The 18,471-nt window shown below is 36.3% G+C and overlaps 1 protein-coding gene across 50 annotated transcripts in view; it reads right to left on the bottom strand.

The window, feature by feature from the left end:
* SEC31A (SEC31 homolog A, COPII component) overlaps nucleotides 1-18,471 on the bottom strand; it is a 62,142-nt gene that overhangs the window by 38,950 nt on the left and 4,721 nt on the right. For 26 of the 50 annotated variants that reach the window (XM_081582581.1, XM_081582602.1, XM_081582915.1 and 23 more), the window contains exons 2-8: nucleotides 12,731-12,810; nucleotides 11,950-12,073; nucleotides 10,173-10,371; nucleotides 7,473-7,568; nucleotides 6,455-6,595; nucleotides 5,000-5,142; nucleotides 543-642 (exon numbers count right to left, since the gene is read on the bottom strand). In XM_081582581.1, coding sequence (XP_081438707.1) covers nucleotides 543-642; nucleotides 5,000-5,142; nucleotides 6,455-6,595; nucleotides 7,473-7,568; nucleotides 10,173-10,371; nucleotides 11,950-12,073; nucleotides 12,731-12,809 — 882 coding nt within the window. In that variant the 5' untranslated portion in view covers nucleotide 12,810. Of the gene's footprint in view, nucleotides 1-542; nucleotides 643-4,999; nucleotides 5,143-6,454; nucleotides 6,596-7,472; nucleotides 7,569-10,172; nucleotides 10,372-11,949; nucleotides 12,074-12,572; nucleotides 12,649-12,730; nucleotides 12,814-18,471 lie in introns of all 50 variants that reach the window. The other 24 variants (XM_081582625.1, XM_081582714.1, XM_081582678.1 and 21 more) reach the window with 3 other exon arrangements.

Here is an 18,471-nt window from a genome sequence, read left to right as displayed (position 1 = left end):
AAACAGAATTAAGTGAAAAGCCATTTAGCCTGCTCATTTAGCTTATCCATCTAAATTTCCATAAATAGAACACATGACAAATATTTCATTATAAAGTATTATATTCTTGCTGTACAGTTCAGAAGAGAGATTAAAAATCTACATCCACTGATTTCCAAAAATCAAAGAGGACCTTCAGGACCCAAACCATGAACACTCCTATTCTGAGGACACTGATTTTCAGAAAACACACTATATAAATCCAACCAACTATTTCTGAGTCTAGATAAATGCTTTTTATTGAAAATGAGGGGTGGGGGGGCGGTGATTACTAGGTTCAAATACACTATTTTCAATGACTGATATTTCCAGATGAAAACAGCTGGGCTTAGATAATGTTCATAATAAAGTCTCTGATAGCTTAACATTTCATACACACCTCCATCTACTTTCACATTCTTAATTTTAATCATGTACTAAAGAATTCACATGGAAATGTTCTTATTCAGCTAGAGTTAAATATTACAATCACTGCAAGTCTGAGAAACATTTCCTCCCCATACCTCTCCTGTGTTTGGGTTGGAGCACAGAATCTTAGCATCTTTCCCACAGCTCAGCAACAATTCAGGATCTGCCATGCTCCAAGCAATTGCCAAAATCCCCCTTAAAAACACAACGATGAAATTTTTAATCTTGAGACAATCACATCTACAAATTATTTCTGTCTAGGCTTTGGAGAGACACACTGCTAACAGAAGTACAGTTTCATATAATCTTTCTGGAATGCAATTTAGCAATGGGTATGTTCTGTGATCATTACAAAGATGCTCAATATAGCGTACAGGGTATGATGGCAAAAAAATGAAAACAAGTGCCCAACAACATGGTCTACATCAGATTTCCCTGGTGGCTCAGCAGGTAAAGAATTCACCTGCAATGTGGAAGATCAAATGGGTTCGATCCCTGGGTTGGGACAATCCCCTGGAGAAGGGAAAGGCTACCCATTCCAGTATTCTGGCCTGGAAAATTCCATGGACTGTATAGACCATGGGGTTGCAAAGAGTCAGACACGACTGAGTGACTTTACTTTCACTCATGGTCTACGTAACAGTAAATCACTGATTATCTTTTGATGACAAAATGTGTAGTTAAAAACCATGTTGTAGAAATCTGTTTCTATTATACAGTGTTAAGCAATGGAAAAAGGCTAACAACTACATACCTAAATTTGTATAAAACATATAATTACACTAAATACTTGCATAAGTGGGGTTATATATATAAAATATGAGCAATAAAAGTTTTACCTATGGATGGATAGGAAAATTATTTCATGTTTTCTACTTTTTGCTTACATTTCTAGTTTTCATTACTGGAGCAGTCCTCCTATTATATAAAGTTTTTTTTAACTAAAAGAAAACATTTTAAATTTGTCTCACAAAGAAGTATTACAGATCTAAAAACTAAAGATCTGATTTTATAGTTCTTTTCATGTTTTAACATCTTTTGTATTTTTTATCCTAAGTGTAAACAAAGTAACATCTTCAGTAAATGTTTTGAAAGATTCAGATTAGTTTCCCTAGCGGGCTTCCCTAGTGGCTCAGAGGGTAAAGAATCTGCCTGCAATGTGGGAGACCCAGGTTTGATTCCTGGGTTGGGAAGATCCCCTGGAGGAGGGAATGGCATCACACTCCAGTATTCTGGCGTGGAGAATCCCATGGACAGAGGAGCTTGGCAGGCTGCAGTCCACGGGGTTGCAAAGAGTCTGACACTTGAGCGACTAACACTTTTACTTTCAAACAAAGTAACATTTTCAGTAAATGTTTTGAAAAATTCCTATTAGCATCCCCTGCAAAAATTTAAAAACTCCTGTATCCTACCATCCAGAAATAAGTACTATATAATATTAATCGTTTGTTTTTCTACATTCATGCCTCTGCTATTTAGAGATGAAAGAAAAGTTAACATCACCAGACCACAAAGAAAAATACTAGAAACTAGAATTATGTCTGTGTATTTCTTAAAACAAAAACATACAAATAGTCCTCAATTATTCTGAAAACATTATAGTAATTCTAAGATAATTTTTTTTTCAATTTCCAATACAGATAAACCTCACCGTCAAGGTATATATTACTCTTCTTTTCCCCAAAAGTTGTTTTTAACATGATGATATTTCTTACAATCTAAGTCCTCTCAGAATTAGAAAAATATGCTATAGGAACTCAAATTATTTAAGAATGTCTTTGCTTCCAACATTTTATTTTTTAAGCATAAAAATCTTTGTAGAAATTGTAAGGATAGTGTGATATACACCCTTATACGTCTCACCTAGATTCATCAATTAGGCCACATTTACATTAGGTCTTTATATTTTGCCTCTCTCTATATATATTGCGGAGAAGGCAATGGCATCCCATTCCAGTACTCTTGCCTGGAAAATCCCATGGACGGAGGAGCCTGGTAGGCTGCAGTCCATGGGGTCGCTAAGAGTCGGACACGACTGAGCGACTTCACTTTCACTTTTCCCTTTCATGCACTGGAGAAGGAAATGGCAACCCACTCCAGTATTCTTGCCTGGAGAATCCCAGGGACGGCGGAGCCTGGTGGGCTGCCGTCTATGGGGTCGCACAGAGTCGGACACAACTGAAGCGACTTAGCAGCAGCAGCAGCATATATATTGCATCTGTCAAATGCAGATTATTACATGACACCTCTACACTTCTCTCTGGTGATAAGAACCTTCTCCTATATACAATCTCATACTGAAAATATAATTTTTATTCAATACTCTAAATAGAGAGTCCATATTCAACTTTCCCCAACTGTAGCAATGAATGTGAGTGTGCTTAAGTCCCTTCAATCTTGCTCAACTCTTTGCAACCCCATGGACTGTAGCCCGCCAGAATCCTCTGTCCATGGGATTCTCCGGGCAAGATACTGGAGTGGGTTGCCATGCCCTCCTCCAGGGGATCTTCCCGACCCAGGGACTGAACCCAAATCTCTTACATCTCCTCTATTGGCAGGCGGGTTCTTTACCACTACTGCCACCTGGGAAGTCCATTTAGCAATAATGGACTCTTATGTCTCCTCTCTTTAGAATCCAATTATGCATGTCAAAAATTTCAAGGCATGTCAAGAATGTCTTTAGGTATCAGTATCATATTTAATATAACATCTTAAGGAACATTTAAATTCTTAGCAAGTATTAAAAAAAATCACTGAACTACAGAACTAGAAGGACCTTAAAGATCATATAATCCAACTCTTGCATTTACTGCTGCTGCTGCTGCTGCTAAGTCGCTTCAGTCGTGTCCGACTCTGTGCAACCCCATAGACGGCAGCCCACCAGGCTCCTCCGTCCCTGGGATTCTCCAGGCAAGAATACTGGAGTGGGTTGCCATTTCCTTCTGCAGTGCATGAAAGGGAAAAGTGAAAGTGAAGTCGCTCAGTCGTGTCCGACTCTTAGCGACCCCATGGACTGCAGCCTACCAGGCTCCTCCGTCCATGGGATTTTCCAGGCAAGACTAGAGGGAGAAAATTGAGAACAAGAGAGGTTGATTTGCTCCTGGCACCCAGTGTGGTATTCTGTCTTGTTAAACTGAGACCTTTCTGAAAATTGGCAGTAGAATATAATGTTAAAAGCATAGATACAATGACCAGGATGTTTGAGTTGGAAGTCAGCAGCTGACCAGTTCTGATCTAAACCAAGTTTAGACTTGCCAAGCTTCAATTTCCAATGTCTAAAATGGGATAATAGCATTTACACTACCGGTTTACTATGAGTCTTAATCAAGCTAACATTTGGGAATTAGGGACTGATGTGTATACACTGCTATATTTAAAATAGAAACCCAACAAGGACCTGTTGTATAGCACAGGGAACTCTGTTCAACAATGGGCAGGGATTTTTGTTGTATTACTGAATCCTAGTACACTGGTTGGCATGTGTTCAATAAGCAAGTGTTTAATAAATAAATAAAACCTGACCAAACATGGGAAAAATATTAAAACTTCTCAGAATCACCCTTTCTTTACTAAAAAGCTGACTGAAGCATAACATCTAAATAGGATTACACTGTGACCAGATTCTTTTCTCCTTTATAAGAAGCTCAAGGAGAGGTCACAAACTTTAAGACTTCTCAAAGCGTGTAATTCCACCACACGGGGGAAAAAGGAATTTAAAGCTTTAGTTTATATATCCCTAAAAAGGAAAGAAGAAAAAAGCCCAACGCACTGAAAATACTTTAATACTAAAAGAGATTTGTTTCTTGTTTAAAAACACTGAACAAAACATGCATAAACTCCCTGGGTACCTGAATATAAATGACAGGAAATCTGCACAATTACAAACTAAAGAAAAAAAATCTTTTTCGGCCATTCTGTGCACCTTGTAGGATCTTAGTTCCCATGCTCCTTACAGTGGAAACACAGAGCCCTAACCACTGGACTGCCAGGGAATTCCCACAAAGTAAATTTAATGCTACTAAAGTTAACACAAGACAATTCTCATGTTTTTTAGAGCATCCACACACTTGTTAAAATTGAAAGCAGAATGAACCACTTAGTAGCTCAAAAATGTTTGCTTTAAGATAAACACTCAGAAGTAAAACAAACTTTTCAATTGTTGCTTGACATTAATGTCATGGAAGACTCTTCATAAGTATGACAAACCAAATAAAGATCAAACTGTATAATGTCCCAAAGATCCAAGAGCTGTCCCAAAGAGCTATGATTCACTAGAATTTTGATCTGTTACCTATTATTTGAAATAAGTTGTAGAGAATCCATAAACACATTTTCATGTTTTTGTGATATGATTTGGCTACCATTTTTCGGTAGGAAAAAACCAGATGACTATTGCTGCTTAAAATAGAAATGAACTATTTATACTAACTTGCATAAGACAGAGACGAAGTAGACTCCCTAATTTTAAAAAATTATCTGATAATTCAGAGCAGTAAGTAAATACATTTTTTGCAATTCACAAATCCAGCTTGTTGGAAGAGCAGCAAGATACCTGGCATGGTTCTCCAGGACACGGAGCGGAGAGGAGGCGAAGCGAAGGTCCCACATCTGGACCACTGGCAGCCTGTCATCCTCAGAGGCGAGGACCATCTGCGTAGCAATGTCAGGATGCCACGCCAACCCAGAGCAATGCATCTGCACATAGTCAAGGCTCACATCTTATCAATCACACTACTTTATGAAAAGCCAAAATGAACACGAGGAATATATGTTTGTTGAAGCAAATAGTAGAAAACATCAGCTCAGGCTTATGAAAAAAATATTCTTACTTATATATTATTTTATTATTTTCATTTATTTAAAATTTGTTTTTTAAAAACCCGCTAAACTATTAAATTCTATTAAACACTCTTAAACAGTGGTCTTAAACAAAAGAGTTTAAATGTTTTCAATTCATCCAACCCTTTGATACACCAAATCATTCCAGGCCAGAGTAATTCTATACCACAAATGGGTTGTCCTGTCAAAATTGTAATGAGGGGAGAAGTTTTATATAAATTTAAAATTTAATACATTTAGAGAAATGAAGATGAGAAGATTTAAAAAAAATTAATACCTTTCCTGTACTTTATCAGAAAAATCAAGATAAAGTGACTAAAGCAACAACTACTGTTTAAATTTTCATATGGGATAAATTAACATTATTATTGAGAAATACTTGGAAGTTCAGATCCTGTTAAGTGTTCTAGAAGGTGACTGAAATGCTTATTGTATACTTTATTCCACTGAAACTTGTTTTAAAACTCCTGACTCACTGAAAAACAACACCTTGAGGAAATATTCTTATAAATAGTGTTTTTTCATTGCTATTGTTGGTTTTTAAATTATAAATGTATTCTCTGATTTAGGCAAACTCGCTTTTGAAATGTCCAACTAAAAACAGTAATCAAAAACAAATTAATAAGGCAAGGCCTGAAGTGTGTCTAAATTACTTTATAACATACAATGACATAGTATTAATGAATCTGTAAGATTAAAATGTAACGTGTTATACAACAGCGTCTACTGAGCAAGCGGAAGAATACCAGTTCATTTTAGCACTGCCTAATCAGAAAAGAGGAACCCAAGAGTCTGGAAACTATAGCTTCATAGTCATAAAATTACTAGCAGGGAGAAATTTTACGTTCTAGAGAAAGCTAAAGATGGATTAAAAAGTTGCTATAATGCTTTGGAACAGCTGGCAAAGCAAACCAACTAGTATATCATGGAATAACTCCTTTGATTAACCAATCCTTCTCTTCATCATTAATATATCCAGTGTGGTTTAGTAGGAATTTTATTATTTTCCCCAAAGAGAAAAAAACCGTCTCATTCCAACATGACTGGTCCATAAGAAAACAGGATTTGACTTTATAGAAATCTGATTTGTTGCCAACTCTGACAAACAACACAGGAATAGCTACAGCAGAAACAAAACATGTTTCTCACAAATCAATCACATACTTACCCTGTTACTATGATCACTGACTTTGATGATAGGTTCGTTTTTTCTAAGATCCCACACAGTGGCCCGACCACTGGGACTGGCTGATGCCAAAATATGCTGAACTTGTCTGTTCCATGCAATGCAGCTGATATCTTCTGGGGGCTGTAACGAATAAACTACTAAGAACCATTTCTCAACTGTAATCAAGTTTAACTACAAAATCTAATTCTTCTTTTTAGAAAATGGATTACTTAAAAATCTGATCTATTCCTTCCATAAATTTACTTTTATATTAAGTTCTCAACATATGCAGTTTAAAGCTCAGGTATATACCAATTCAAGTACTTTACCTTGTCTATTCACCAGTCATTTATTAAGCTCCTGTTACAAATCAAGCACTGTTTCTTTACTTTGCAACTGCTCCGTGGAAGATAATGGACCACAAAGTAGATGCTGGTCAATGTGACAGATATCTAGGCAGAGCAAAAGTTACAGCCTGGACCTAGAAAACCATATACTATCGTTACGCTACCTCTCAGATTGCCAAAATGTTAGGGCCTGTTATAAGGGCCACTCAAATTGAATAGTCTATACAGTGTAAAGAAGGCAGAGATGACTGTTCTTTCTCAACTTATTAGAATTATATAGGAAACAGGTTGTGTTTTTTTTGTTTTAAGTAAGTTTCCTCTCTATGATTTTTATTCTGAGGTTGGATATTGCTAAAATACTATATGATATAGAACACTATACTACATAAAATATTATACCTAAGAAAACTACTAAAGACTATTTTATTTACTACCACAAGTCTAGTACCTCAAACAGTGCCTGGGAGACGGCAAATACTAGATAAATATTTACTGTTGAAGGATTTGCTGATACTCTAAAGAAACATATTTATTAACACTTGATCATGCTAAAGAAAAATCAATGACATTTAAACACTGATTTTAAATAGATATATTTTGTGTGAAAAAAACAAATAAGTGCAGAAAAGCAGATTTTGGTTCTTTTGATTACACTGAAATCAATGTAATACCTGTGTTTTGGCTCCTGGTGTCATTGGAGTTGCAAAATTATTTAGATCCCAAATGTAGATTTCAGATTCGTTAGCACCAGAGGCCACCAGATTAGTCTGCAATAAGAAAGAATTAACAAACAAATAGCACTTACAAATAATGAAGAGAATTCAGAATAATCCAATTTGGAGCTGGAAAGATCTGTAAGTTTTCAAAGACACGAGAACAGCCAGGGACATGGCTGGTGGGGGAGGAAGGAGAGTGGGATGTACGGAGAGAGTAACACGGAAATTTACGTTAAATAGAGAGCCGATGGGAACTTGTTGTGTGACTCAGGGAACTCAAACCGGCTTGTTAACAACCTAGAGGGGAGGGATGGGGAGGGAGGTGGAAGGCACGGTTCAAGTGGGAGGGGACGTGGATAAGCCTATGGCTGAACACAATACTGCAAAGCAATTATCCTTCAATTAAAAATAAATTAATTAATTTTAAAAATCTTTCTGTTTTAAGGCATATAATTCTTGTTTAATTAAAAAAATCAAAATGCATGAACCCCTAAAAACTATGTATAACAATCTGAAATTTAATCAGTTTTCTAAAGGAACATATTGTAAAACTCTATTAAACTAAAAAAGACAACACATCGACTGACATTTCAATATAAGACATTAAAAAATAATTATATGGATAAATTCTTATATGGTGATTATTGCCTGTGGTTTGGACCTCTGGAAGGGGATCTGACTGTGGGAGACAAAAATAGCTGAATGCTAAAATAATGTGTCTATCCCAGGCACTTCAAAGTCAGCCTCTGGAGCTGGATCAAGATAAGACTGGTAAACTCTCTTGTCTCAAATCCTCATGTATTTATTTCTTTAAAAAAATTTTTAAAGTGAAGTATAGTTGACTTATTGCAATTAAAAAACTATAGTTTCTCCATGGCTGATTCATGTCAATGTATGGCAAAAATCACTACAATATTGTAAACTAATTAGCCTCCAATTAAAATAAATTAATTAATTTAAAAAAATCCAAAACTATAGTTTCTGGTGTAAAGTGACTCAGTTATATATATATATATTTCCATTATAGTTTATTATAGGATATCAACTATATTAGTAGTTCCCTGTGCTATACAGTAGGACCTTGTTGTTTATCTGTTTTATATACAGTAGTTTATATCTGCTAATCCCAAATTCTTAATTTATCCCTCTCCAATCCCCTTTCCCCCTTGGTAACTACAAATTTGTTTTCTGTGTCTGTCCTCACATATTTATATTTAATGTATGTTCCATCCTGCACCAGGTGGTAGTATTTCTAGGTAAACTATGTTGCGTACCTTTTAGATCAAAAAGACCCTAAAATTGTGATATGAAGTCCAGGAAGACAATGAAGTTCATATACTGACCTTCATCCTTTACTGTTCACTCTCATTAATCTACTATAACAACTGACATACAACTCTGAAAACAGAGGACTCCCATGGCAGTAGCCACCTATGATATAAGACACGAACCAAAAATTAGGAGTTGTTGGAAATTAGCTATCTAATCTGAAGAGTAGGCACTACAAATTGTAGAAATGAAGAAGTTTGGGTTTCTGTATTTCTATATCTAAAATATCTATTCATAATACAAGAACAATAACTATCAAACTTTTTTAAGATAATATTTATTTTCTGATTATACTTGAATATCCTATTAACTCAAGATCTTTATTAATGCAAACATTTCTATAATTAACATTCAGTAATGTTTACAATGGCAACAGTACAAAGACTCTTAATTGCCCATTAAATTTATACTATATTTATGTATATATCTTATGATTTGATAGAGTAGTAATCTCTTTGACATAAATACATTTAGCACTAATAAAACAACAGATTAACCCACACACAACAGTACCAGCCTAACCCTGAACTAGCACAAATATTTTTTAATTTTTAAAAATACTTTATTTACTTATTTATTTGGATGCACCAGGTCTTAGTTGTAGCATGGATCATCTTCAGTTATAGCATGTGGGATCTAGTTCTCTGCTGCTGCTACTGCTGCTGCTAAGTCATTTCAGTCGTGTCCGACTCTGTGCGACCCCATAGACGGCAGCCCACCAGGCTCCGCCATCCCTAGGATTCTCCAGGCATGAACACTGGAGTGGGTTGCCATTTCCTTCTCCAATGCACGAAAGTGAAAAGTGAAAGTGAAGTCGCTCAGTTGTGTCCGACTCTTGGCAACTCCATGTACTGCAGCCCACCAGGCTCCTCCGTCCATGGGATTTTCCAGGCAAGAGTACTGGAGTGGGTTGCCATTGCTTTCTCTGCTAGTTCTCTGATCAGGGATCAAATCTAGGCCCTCCTGCATAAGGAATGCAGAGTCTTAGTAGCCATTGGACCACCAGGGAAGTATCCTAGACAAACTTTTAGGCAAGGTTTCCAACCTCTGAGGTGCCTAATATTTTAAAAATGTCCATAAGATGACATGACATTTCCAGACTTCTAGAACTAAACCCATCACCCTGATCCCTTTCCTGGGGTTAGTGTATTACTCACGCTGAAGCCAACTCTGAACCTTTCATTCCTCATACAAATACACTCACTCATCAACCTGCATAGGCACAGTTTTAGCTTTCTCCAAGATTGAAGCACAGTAGATTCATATACTTACTTCAAATAGGCAGCGCGTATCTCAAGAAATATGAATAAACATCAAAAGTCTAACCTGGAAAATGTTCACATCCAATGCTCTCACTGGGCCAGTATGCTTGTCATTCTGGGCAATCACAACTTCCTTATCCCCAGTGATAATTTTAGAAGGATCATAAAGAATAATATTTCCATTTTCACCACCTGCAATCAAAACTCCAGAGATATTTCCTTTGGAATCCATCTTATGAGGTCCCCAAATCAACTTGTGGTACCTTTAAAAGAAAATGAGCAAAAATACTCTTTTTTGAAGTCAGATAAACTTAGAAAAGAATTTGGAAATTACACATTTAAGCTTTTTCATAAATACACCAAAAACACTGCTTCTCCTCTATTCCTAATAACTGTACCTAATTTGGTGAGATGGCATTTTAGTTTTTATTTATACTCATGTTTCATTTTGTAACCTTGAAGAGTATAAAAACTCTTTTGTACAGCTAATACAACAAAGTATACTTGATTTGTGTGTCAGAAGATAAGAGCCTAAGAATGGTTTTACCATTTAGAATCTGTGAGATCCTGAGCCAGTTACTTAATCTCCCTAAGCTGCTTTTGAGTCATTTATAAAATAGAGCTAATCAACCACTTCCCCTGATTTTATTTGACTACAGAAGTACTCAGTAACATGTCATCTGTTAAATAGTAAAGCAGTTAAGGGAGTCATCTGAAATTTTCTAAGAACAGTAACGTATTCTGAGAATAAAAAGGTGATATCAAAATTATGTCTATTATGACATAATTCTCCACCCACGGTGGAGAATAAAAATTACAATTTGGTATGGAGGTGGCATGGAGATATATAACAATGGTAGTGAGTAGAAAAACTGCCAGATGAAAGGTATCTGGGGTTCCCAGTACAGTGGGAGGGCTTGGATTATAAGCCATCCCATAGGGAGATGCCCGGAGAAGGCACTGGCAACCCACTCCAGTCCTCTTGCCTGGAAAATCCCATGGACGGAGGAGCCTGGTAGGCTGCAGTCCATGGGGTCGCTAAGAGTCGGACACGGCTGAGCGGCTTCACTTTCACTTTTCACCTCCATTCACTGGAGAAGGAAATGGCAACCCACTCCAGTGTTCTTGCCTGGAGAATCCCAGGGATGGGGAAGCCTGGTGGGCTGCCGTCTATGGGTTGCACAGAGTTGGACACGACTGAAGCAACTTAGCAGCAGCAGCAGGAGATACCATGATTTGAACTGTATTGTTAGCCAAGGTACCATCTCTTCACCAAAATTTGCCAAAGTATTAAGGCTATAAAGCACATTTTACTACTGAAATTAAAGTATCCTTCTATACAGCTTAAGTACTTGGAAATCTACCTATCTAAATACCTATTGTATCAGAGTCCATGTCAATAAAATTCTCCGTGAAATGTAATTGGAAATATACATAAGTAGATAGGGGAAAACAGGAACCTCCATTCAGAGAAAATCACTATTAACGTTTTAATAGTCATCAAACTACTTTTTTTAGTCATGCCTACCTTTTTCTGTAACGAGGTAAGATAAAAAAGGCAAAAGAAAGTAACTCTACTATATCACGAGGGAAAAAATACTAGAAACTAGAGCCTTTCCTTCCTATACACAACAGTCAGTAATAAAAGAAAATTCAACAGAACATATAGACACATAAAGACACTTTTTAAACTTCCGTCTAAACAACTCATATATTTTTTCACAAAATATGTCACTAATGGTATTCCTTACAATTTCATAATAGAACACTTATCGACACACTAGGCATCAACCACAACATATAATCAAATAATCGTGTAAATTTCAGGTTGAATCTCATACCTGTGAGAAGAAGAGAATGTGGCACAAGATTTCATATCCAAGGATGGATCAGAAAGGTCTAATTCAAATATCTCAAGAGAAGCACTGGTACTAAATGTTGCATCCAGTTGTTGAGCAGATGTTCCTATAGAAAATATATTCATGGTAACTACACGTGCAAAAACAAAAGACTCAGAGAAAACCATAGAAAATAGAAATTAAATGCATGCTTTTCAATTATGTCACTCATGAATGCTACATTAATGACTGAAATCTCACACATATACCATTGAGCAGATGCTTACATTACTACAGCAGTAAGATTCTGATGCAAGGTTCAGAGATGATTAAGAGTCGGTAGTGCAGATAATTTTTTAAGCCTATAGATAAACTCTCTGAAAGAACAGTTCCATGCTTATAGTCACAAATGATATAACTTCAACTCTGTTTATATAAAAATGGAGCATTAAAACTGTTGTTCATTCATTCAAATTGGTATTTATTAACTTTTTTACATTTTATCTATTGTGTTTAATATCGGAAGAATAAAGATAGAGCACACTTCTGAAGTGAGGAAGACACTATAAATGTAATAGACCACGATTAACACTATGATGTACAAGCATATAGGAAGGCCACTGAACTCAGCTGACAGGAAGGTTGCACGCATCTCGTCAGGAAAGGAGAGGCTTTCTAGAGGAGCTGAAGCTTGACCTGAATCTTAAAGGACAAGTATAAATAAGTCAGATGTGGAAAAGAAGAAATTAGGTGACTCATACTATCTTCTCTCTGTTGAACTTACCTGTAGCTAGGTAAATGGGATGATTCTGTGCAGGGCTCCATGCCTGCATGGCAGTACGATCTACTTCCTTTAACTTCATCCTGCTAAAGAGAACATTTCACATAGAAATACAATAAACATGTAAGATGGAACATTTTTTAACATAGAAATATACTGGACAAACCAATACATTAATAGTAACGCTGGAATGCCAATAAATCAAATTGGTCTAGGTATCATTTGTTGGGAAATGTTGACCATTTGAAAGAAACTTGTTAAATTATTTTGAGACAAGTATAGGGCTATTCTGTTTACAGATTATCATCCTTCAGTTGAAAAATCAGTCTAGAAGGAAACGTGCAAAAACAGGGATAGCATGTGGTTAATTAGTCTTGGCATACAGTATGCTTCTCAGTCAAGACAAGATGGGTGGCAGCGTATCAGGGCTAAGAGAAGGCACACAATAAACAAGGTGCGCCTTCCTGGAGCAGGACTGCTCAACAGTAAGAGCAGTTTGACAAACTAATTTTAAATTAAAACAGACCAAGACAGAGGTGAATACAGCAAACCCAAACAATTTTAAAGATAAAGCAGAAAAAAATTTTAAAGGGTCACTCCAAGCTACAATTCCACATGCTATTATTTTATATATTCTATGTGAAAGTTACTTTGGTAGAAAAACTCAGGAGATACTGTGCTATAGTATTAAAAATATCTTTGTTGGACTTCCCCAGGTGGTCCCGTGGTTAAGATTCCATATTTCCAATGTAGGGGGCGCAGGTTCAATCCCTAGTCAGGGAACTAAGATCCCACATTCTGCCAAAACACCAACAACAAAAACAACTTTCTTATTTTACATAAATGCATTCACATGGCACAGTATTCCACTCTCAGATGTACCCTAATTTAATTAGTCTCCTACTGAGGAACACCTGAATTGTTTCTGAAAGTGAAAGTCGCTCAGGAGTGTCTGACTCTGTGACCCCATGGACTATACAGCCCATGGAATTCTCCACACCAGGATACTGGAGTGTGTAGCCTTTTCCTTCTCCAGTGGATCTTCCCGACCCAGGAATCGAACTGGGGTCTCCTGCATTGCAGGCAGATTCTTTACCAGCTGAGCCAAAAGGGAAGCCCAAGAATACTGGAGTGGGTAGTCTAGCCCTTCTCCAGGGCATCTTCCTGACCCAGGAATCGAACCGGGGTCTCCTGCTTGGCAGGCAGATTGTTTATCAACTGAGCTATTATTCTTACAAACAATGCTGAAATAAATGGCCACGTAGACATGTTACTTCACTTATGGCCAAGGAAAGCTACAGTTTTCCAGAGGTAAAACTAATGGGTTAAAGAATAAAAGTAATTTTAATTCTGATGGATATTGCTACTTGAAATGTATCCTGGTATACAGTGTATTGAATATGTTCAAAGTATGTATTTTTTCTTATTACTTCAAAACCATTTATTGAAATTTTTTTTCTTACTAACTTTAGATACCACCTTTATCATGTACTAACATCCTGTATTTATTTCTAGATTTAATATATAGGTTTATATTCCTGTACACATCAGGATATAGGTTAAGGTTTACATTTCAGTAATTCATTTACATTTATTCTGTGATTACCATTCCTTATGCTCATGTATTTACATGCTAGGCATGTCACTGCTTTAAATACTGAGGCTTTACATGAGTATAATTTCAATAATCCCCACCCATTTTTCTTGCTATTTTTTTTTTGTTTTAACTACAAAAACAATCAGAAAATTTTTTGTCTAATTCCAGAAAAAAAGAGAATATCAGTATTTTTTATTGAACCTGTACCAAATTAATAAATTAATTTATGGAGAACTGATAGAATGTTGAATCTTCCTATCAAGAACATGTCTTTAGAGTTAAGCCTTCTTTTTTATTTTTCAGTATTGTCTGAAATTTTTTTGACACACTGGGTTTGCATACTCCTAAGTATTTTATCTTTTGGTTTGTTTGTAAATGTGGCTTTTTTTCCCTTCCACTATTATGTCTATGATCTTACTGTTAAATGAAGGCTAATGATTCATTACATTAATTTTTAATCCTGCTTTCTTACTGAATTCTCTTTTTGGAGTAGTGTTCAGTAGATCCTGTTGGATTTTCCACATATATACTCATACCATGCGCCAACAGAGCCAATCTCCTCATTTCATATTGTCACTCCTCTGGTATCTTCCTCTTGTGTGAGCTAGCCAGTACTAACAGTATCAGACTCAACAGCATTGATAACAGTGGTATTTCTTGTCTTGTCCTGTTCTGCAGTGGGAAAGCCTACTGTATCACCACTCAGCATGGTTTTGGAATTTGAGATATATATATGTATATTTGTACAGATATAAATGTGTGTTCACACACATGCATTTACATCTGTATAATAAATATACATATGTATACAAACATGTATGTGGAAATAGCCATTGATTACTATCTCATCAAATGCTATTCATAAAGACTGGGTGTTGAATTTTGTTGAATGTTTTTTCATTAGGTAACTGGAGATGACCATATGATTTTTCTCCTTCGGTTTACCAATAAAACAAAGCACTAACAGATTTCCTAATGCTGAATCATCTTTTCATACCATGAGTAAACTTCTCTTGACCATGATGTACTATTCTACTACAGAGCTGCTAGATTTTGTTTAAAAAGAGTTTCATTCCTCGAGTCTTAAGTGAGATTTAATCGATAGTTTTCCTCTTTTATACATTGTCAGGTTTTGGTATCAATGTTTACTTGTTCATAACAAATGTGGGAGGCTTTCTTCTTTTCCCATGTTCTGGAACACTTTCGATAACAACATTGAAATTCAGTTCAGTTCAGTTGCTCAATCGTGTCCGACTCTTTGCGACCCCATGAATCGCAGCACGCCAGGCCTCCCTGTCCATCACCAACTCCCGGAGTTTACCCAAACTCATGTCCATCGAGTCGGTGATGCCATCCAGCCATCTCATCCTCTGTCGTCCCCTTCTCCTCCTGCCCCCAATCCTTCCCAGTATCAGAGTCTTTTCCAATGAGTCAACTCTTCGCATGAGGTGGCCAAAGTATTGGAGTTTCAGCTTCAACATCAGTCCTTCCAATGGACACCCAGGACTGATCTCCTTTAGGATGGACTGGTTGGATCTCCTTGCAGTCCAAGGGACTCTCAAGAGTCTTCTCCAACACCACACTTCAAAAGCATCAATTCTTCGGCACTTAGCTTTCTTCACAGTCCAACTCTCACATCCATACATGACTACTGGAAAAACCATAGCCTTGACTAGATGGAACTTTGTTGGCAAAGTAATGTCTCTGCTTTTTAACATGCTATCTAGGTTGGTCATAACTTTCCTTCCAAGGAGTAAGCATCTTTTAATTTCATGGCTGCAATCACCATCTGCAGTGATTCTGGAGCTCAAAAAAATAAAGTCTGACACTGTTTCCACTGTTTCCCCATCTATTTCCCATGAAGTGATGGGACCGGATGCCATGATCTTAGTTTTCTGAATGTTGAGCTTTAAGCCAACTTTTTCACTCAACATCCGCTGGATCATCGAAAAAGCAAGAAAGTTCCAGAAAAACATCTACTTCTGCTTTATTGACTATGCCAAAGCCTTTGACTATGTGGATCACAATAAACTGTGGAAAATTCTGAAAGAAATGGAATACCAGATCACCTGACCTGCATCTTGAGAAACCTGTATGCAAGTCAGGAAGCAACAGTTAGAACTGGACATGGAACAATAGAATGGTTCCAAATAGGAAAAGGAGTCAAGGCTACATATTGTCATCATGCTTATTTAACTTATATGCAGAGTACATCATGAGAAACGCTGGGCTGGAAGAAGCACAAGCTGGAATCAAGATTGCGGGGAGAAATATCAATAACCTCAAATATGCAGATGACACCATCCTTATGGCAGAAAGTAAACACTGAAATTACTATTTCTTTAAGGATTTACCAGAATTCTCCTATGAGAAATCTGGGTCTGGTGTTTTGAAGGGAAGGTAACTGGTAATTTTCTGTTTTCTTCTATGGATATTGATCTATTTGAATTTTCTTTATCCAAGGTCATTTTTGTAAATTATATTTTCCTATGATATTCCTTTATTGTACTCTTTTTTACAATCTTCTATTTGTTTAGACTCAAACATAGACTCATGCTTCTTCTAGTTTGTGATGCATGTGGTTTAGTCCTTATTTATTGAGAATATTCATGTTTTGTCCTACCCTCCTTTAAAAAATTAGCTTAGCTAAGTGACTTACCTGTTTCACTGAGTATTTACAAAGAGTCAAATTTTGGATTTACTTATTAGTTTCACTTTTAAAAAGTTTTTCTAACTTTTTAGTTAAATGCTTCACTTGTCCATTTTTACTATTTCTTTACGCTTTGAATTTTCTCTGAGCACTGATTTGTTGTAATGTATGTTTCTGGTCCTATCTTTGTAACTATAATTTTAAATAATTTCCATTTAATACCATTAATCCTTTATTTCTTTACATAGTTAATTACTATGAACACTAACAGAATTAGCTTATATAATCTTACTGCCTCTCCTGCAGTACAGTAATAATCATTAGTATTATCTTTCTCAGTGTTTACCTTTGTACTGATAAATATGCTTATACTTCTACTAACTGATTTGTCAGCTTTAAATGATGTCCTTTGACTCCTAGACATTACAGATTAGGCAATCCACAAACTTATTCTACCTCCAATTTTCTTCCTGCTTCCCAGTTCGCTCAATTTTTTAGTTTTATGACCAATTTCTACATCATCAGATACGTAACATGTACATTTTATCTTTCCTTCTGCATTCCCACTTTTGTTTCAGCCTCAGGTCCATAGTAGTTAAATATACTCAATGTTCTCCAACAGCACTCTTGCCAGTTTTCTTACTCATCGCTGGATGAAGTTCATCCTCTAATAGTTCTCTTAAGAGAGCCTTAGACTAAAAATATGCCCTGAGTCTTACACAGTCAAATTGTTTACACTTGAAGAACAGATGATAAAATGAAGTCACAGAAAGATTAAATAATCTGAACACACTAGCAAGGGACAGAGCCAAGACCTGAACTCAGAAGTTAGCTGGAGAGTCCAACCTCTTATTTGTTACAACAAGCTCAAGTATTCAATTTTAATCATAAAAAAATATTAAAATTTAGGAAAAACAATGAATGGCAAAGAAACTACAATGCATGATGAAATTAAGGGAAGAAGAAATGAATTTTAGAAACTGGGCGAGGTCAGGCAAACTGGGTGAATTAGGAGGCTGAATCACACTGCAAAGAGGCAGGACCTCTGGTCCTGAACACTGACTTCTTGTCCTTCTGGTCCTTCAACCTGAACATTGACTCTGCTACTTTTGACACCTTTACACATTATTTGATCTCTCTGAGCCCCAATTCCCACACTTGTAAGATGAGGATAAGGGTGACTACCTCAGGGGATGTTGTGAAGTTCAAATGAGAGAATGTATTTTACAGAGGTCCAAACAATGCCTACCTAGCATGTAAGTCAAAAAGCATTTTAACACACTAACTACTTTAAAGATTATTATTATCATGAGATTAATCAAGAAAATTGCACATCCAGTTTCCTAAGATTATTGTGAAGAACAAAAGGGGAAAAAAATAACCCCAAAATTTTCTAAGAGGTAAAAAAGAGGCCTATTTTCTTTATATGAAATGCCTTCTTTCTCCTCAGTCAATAGTCTTTAGTAATAAGTTCAAGTCCCATCTCCTTCATGAAAC

Source organism: Giraffa tippelskirchi, chromosome 1 (genome assembly GCF_054371585.1).
Source record: "Giraffa tippelskirchi isolate mGirTip1 chromosome 1, T2T-mGirTip1v1.2.pri, whole genome shotgun sequence".
Taxonomy (NCBI): Eukaryota; Metazoa; Chordata; class Mammalia; order Artiodactyla; family Giraffidae; genus Giraffa; species Giraffa tippelskirchi.
Note: the sequence above shows the minus strand (reverse complement) of the source record. Positions and strands in the feature narration are given on the sequence as shown.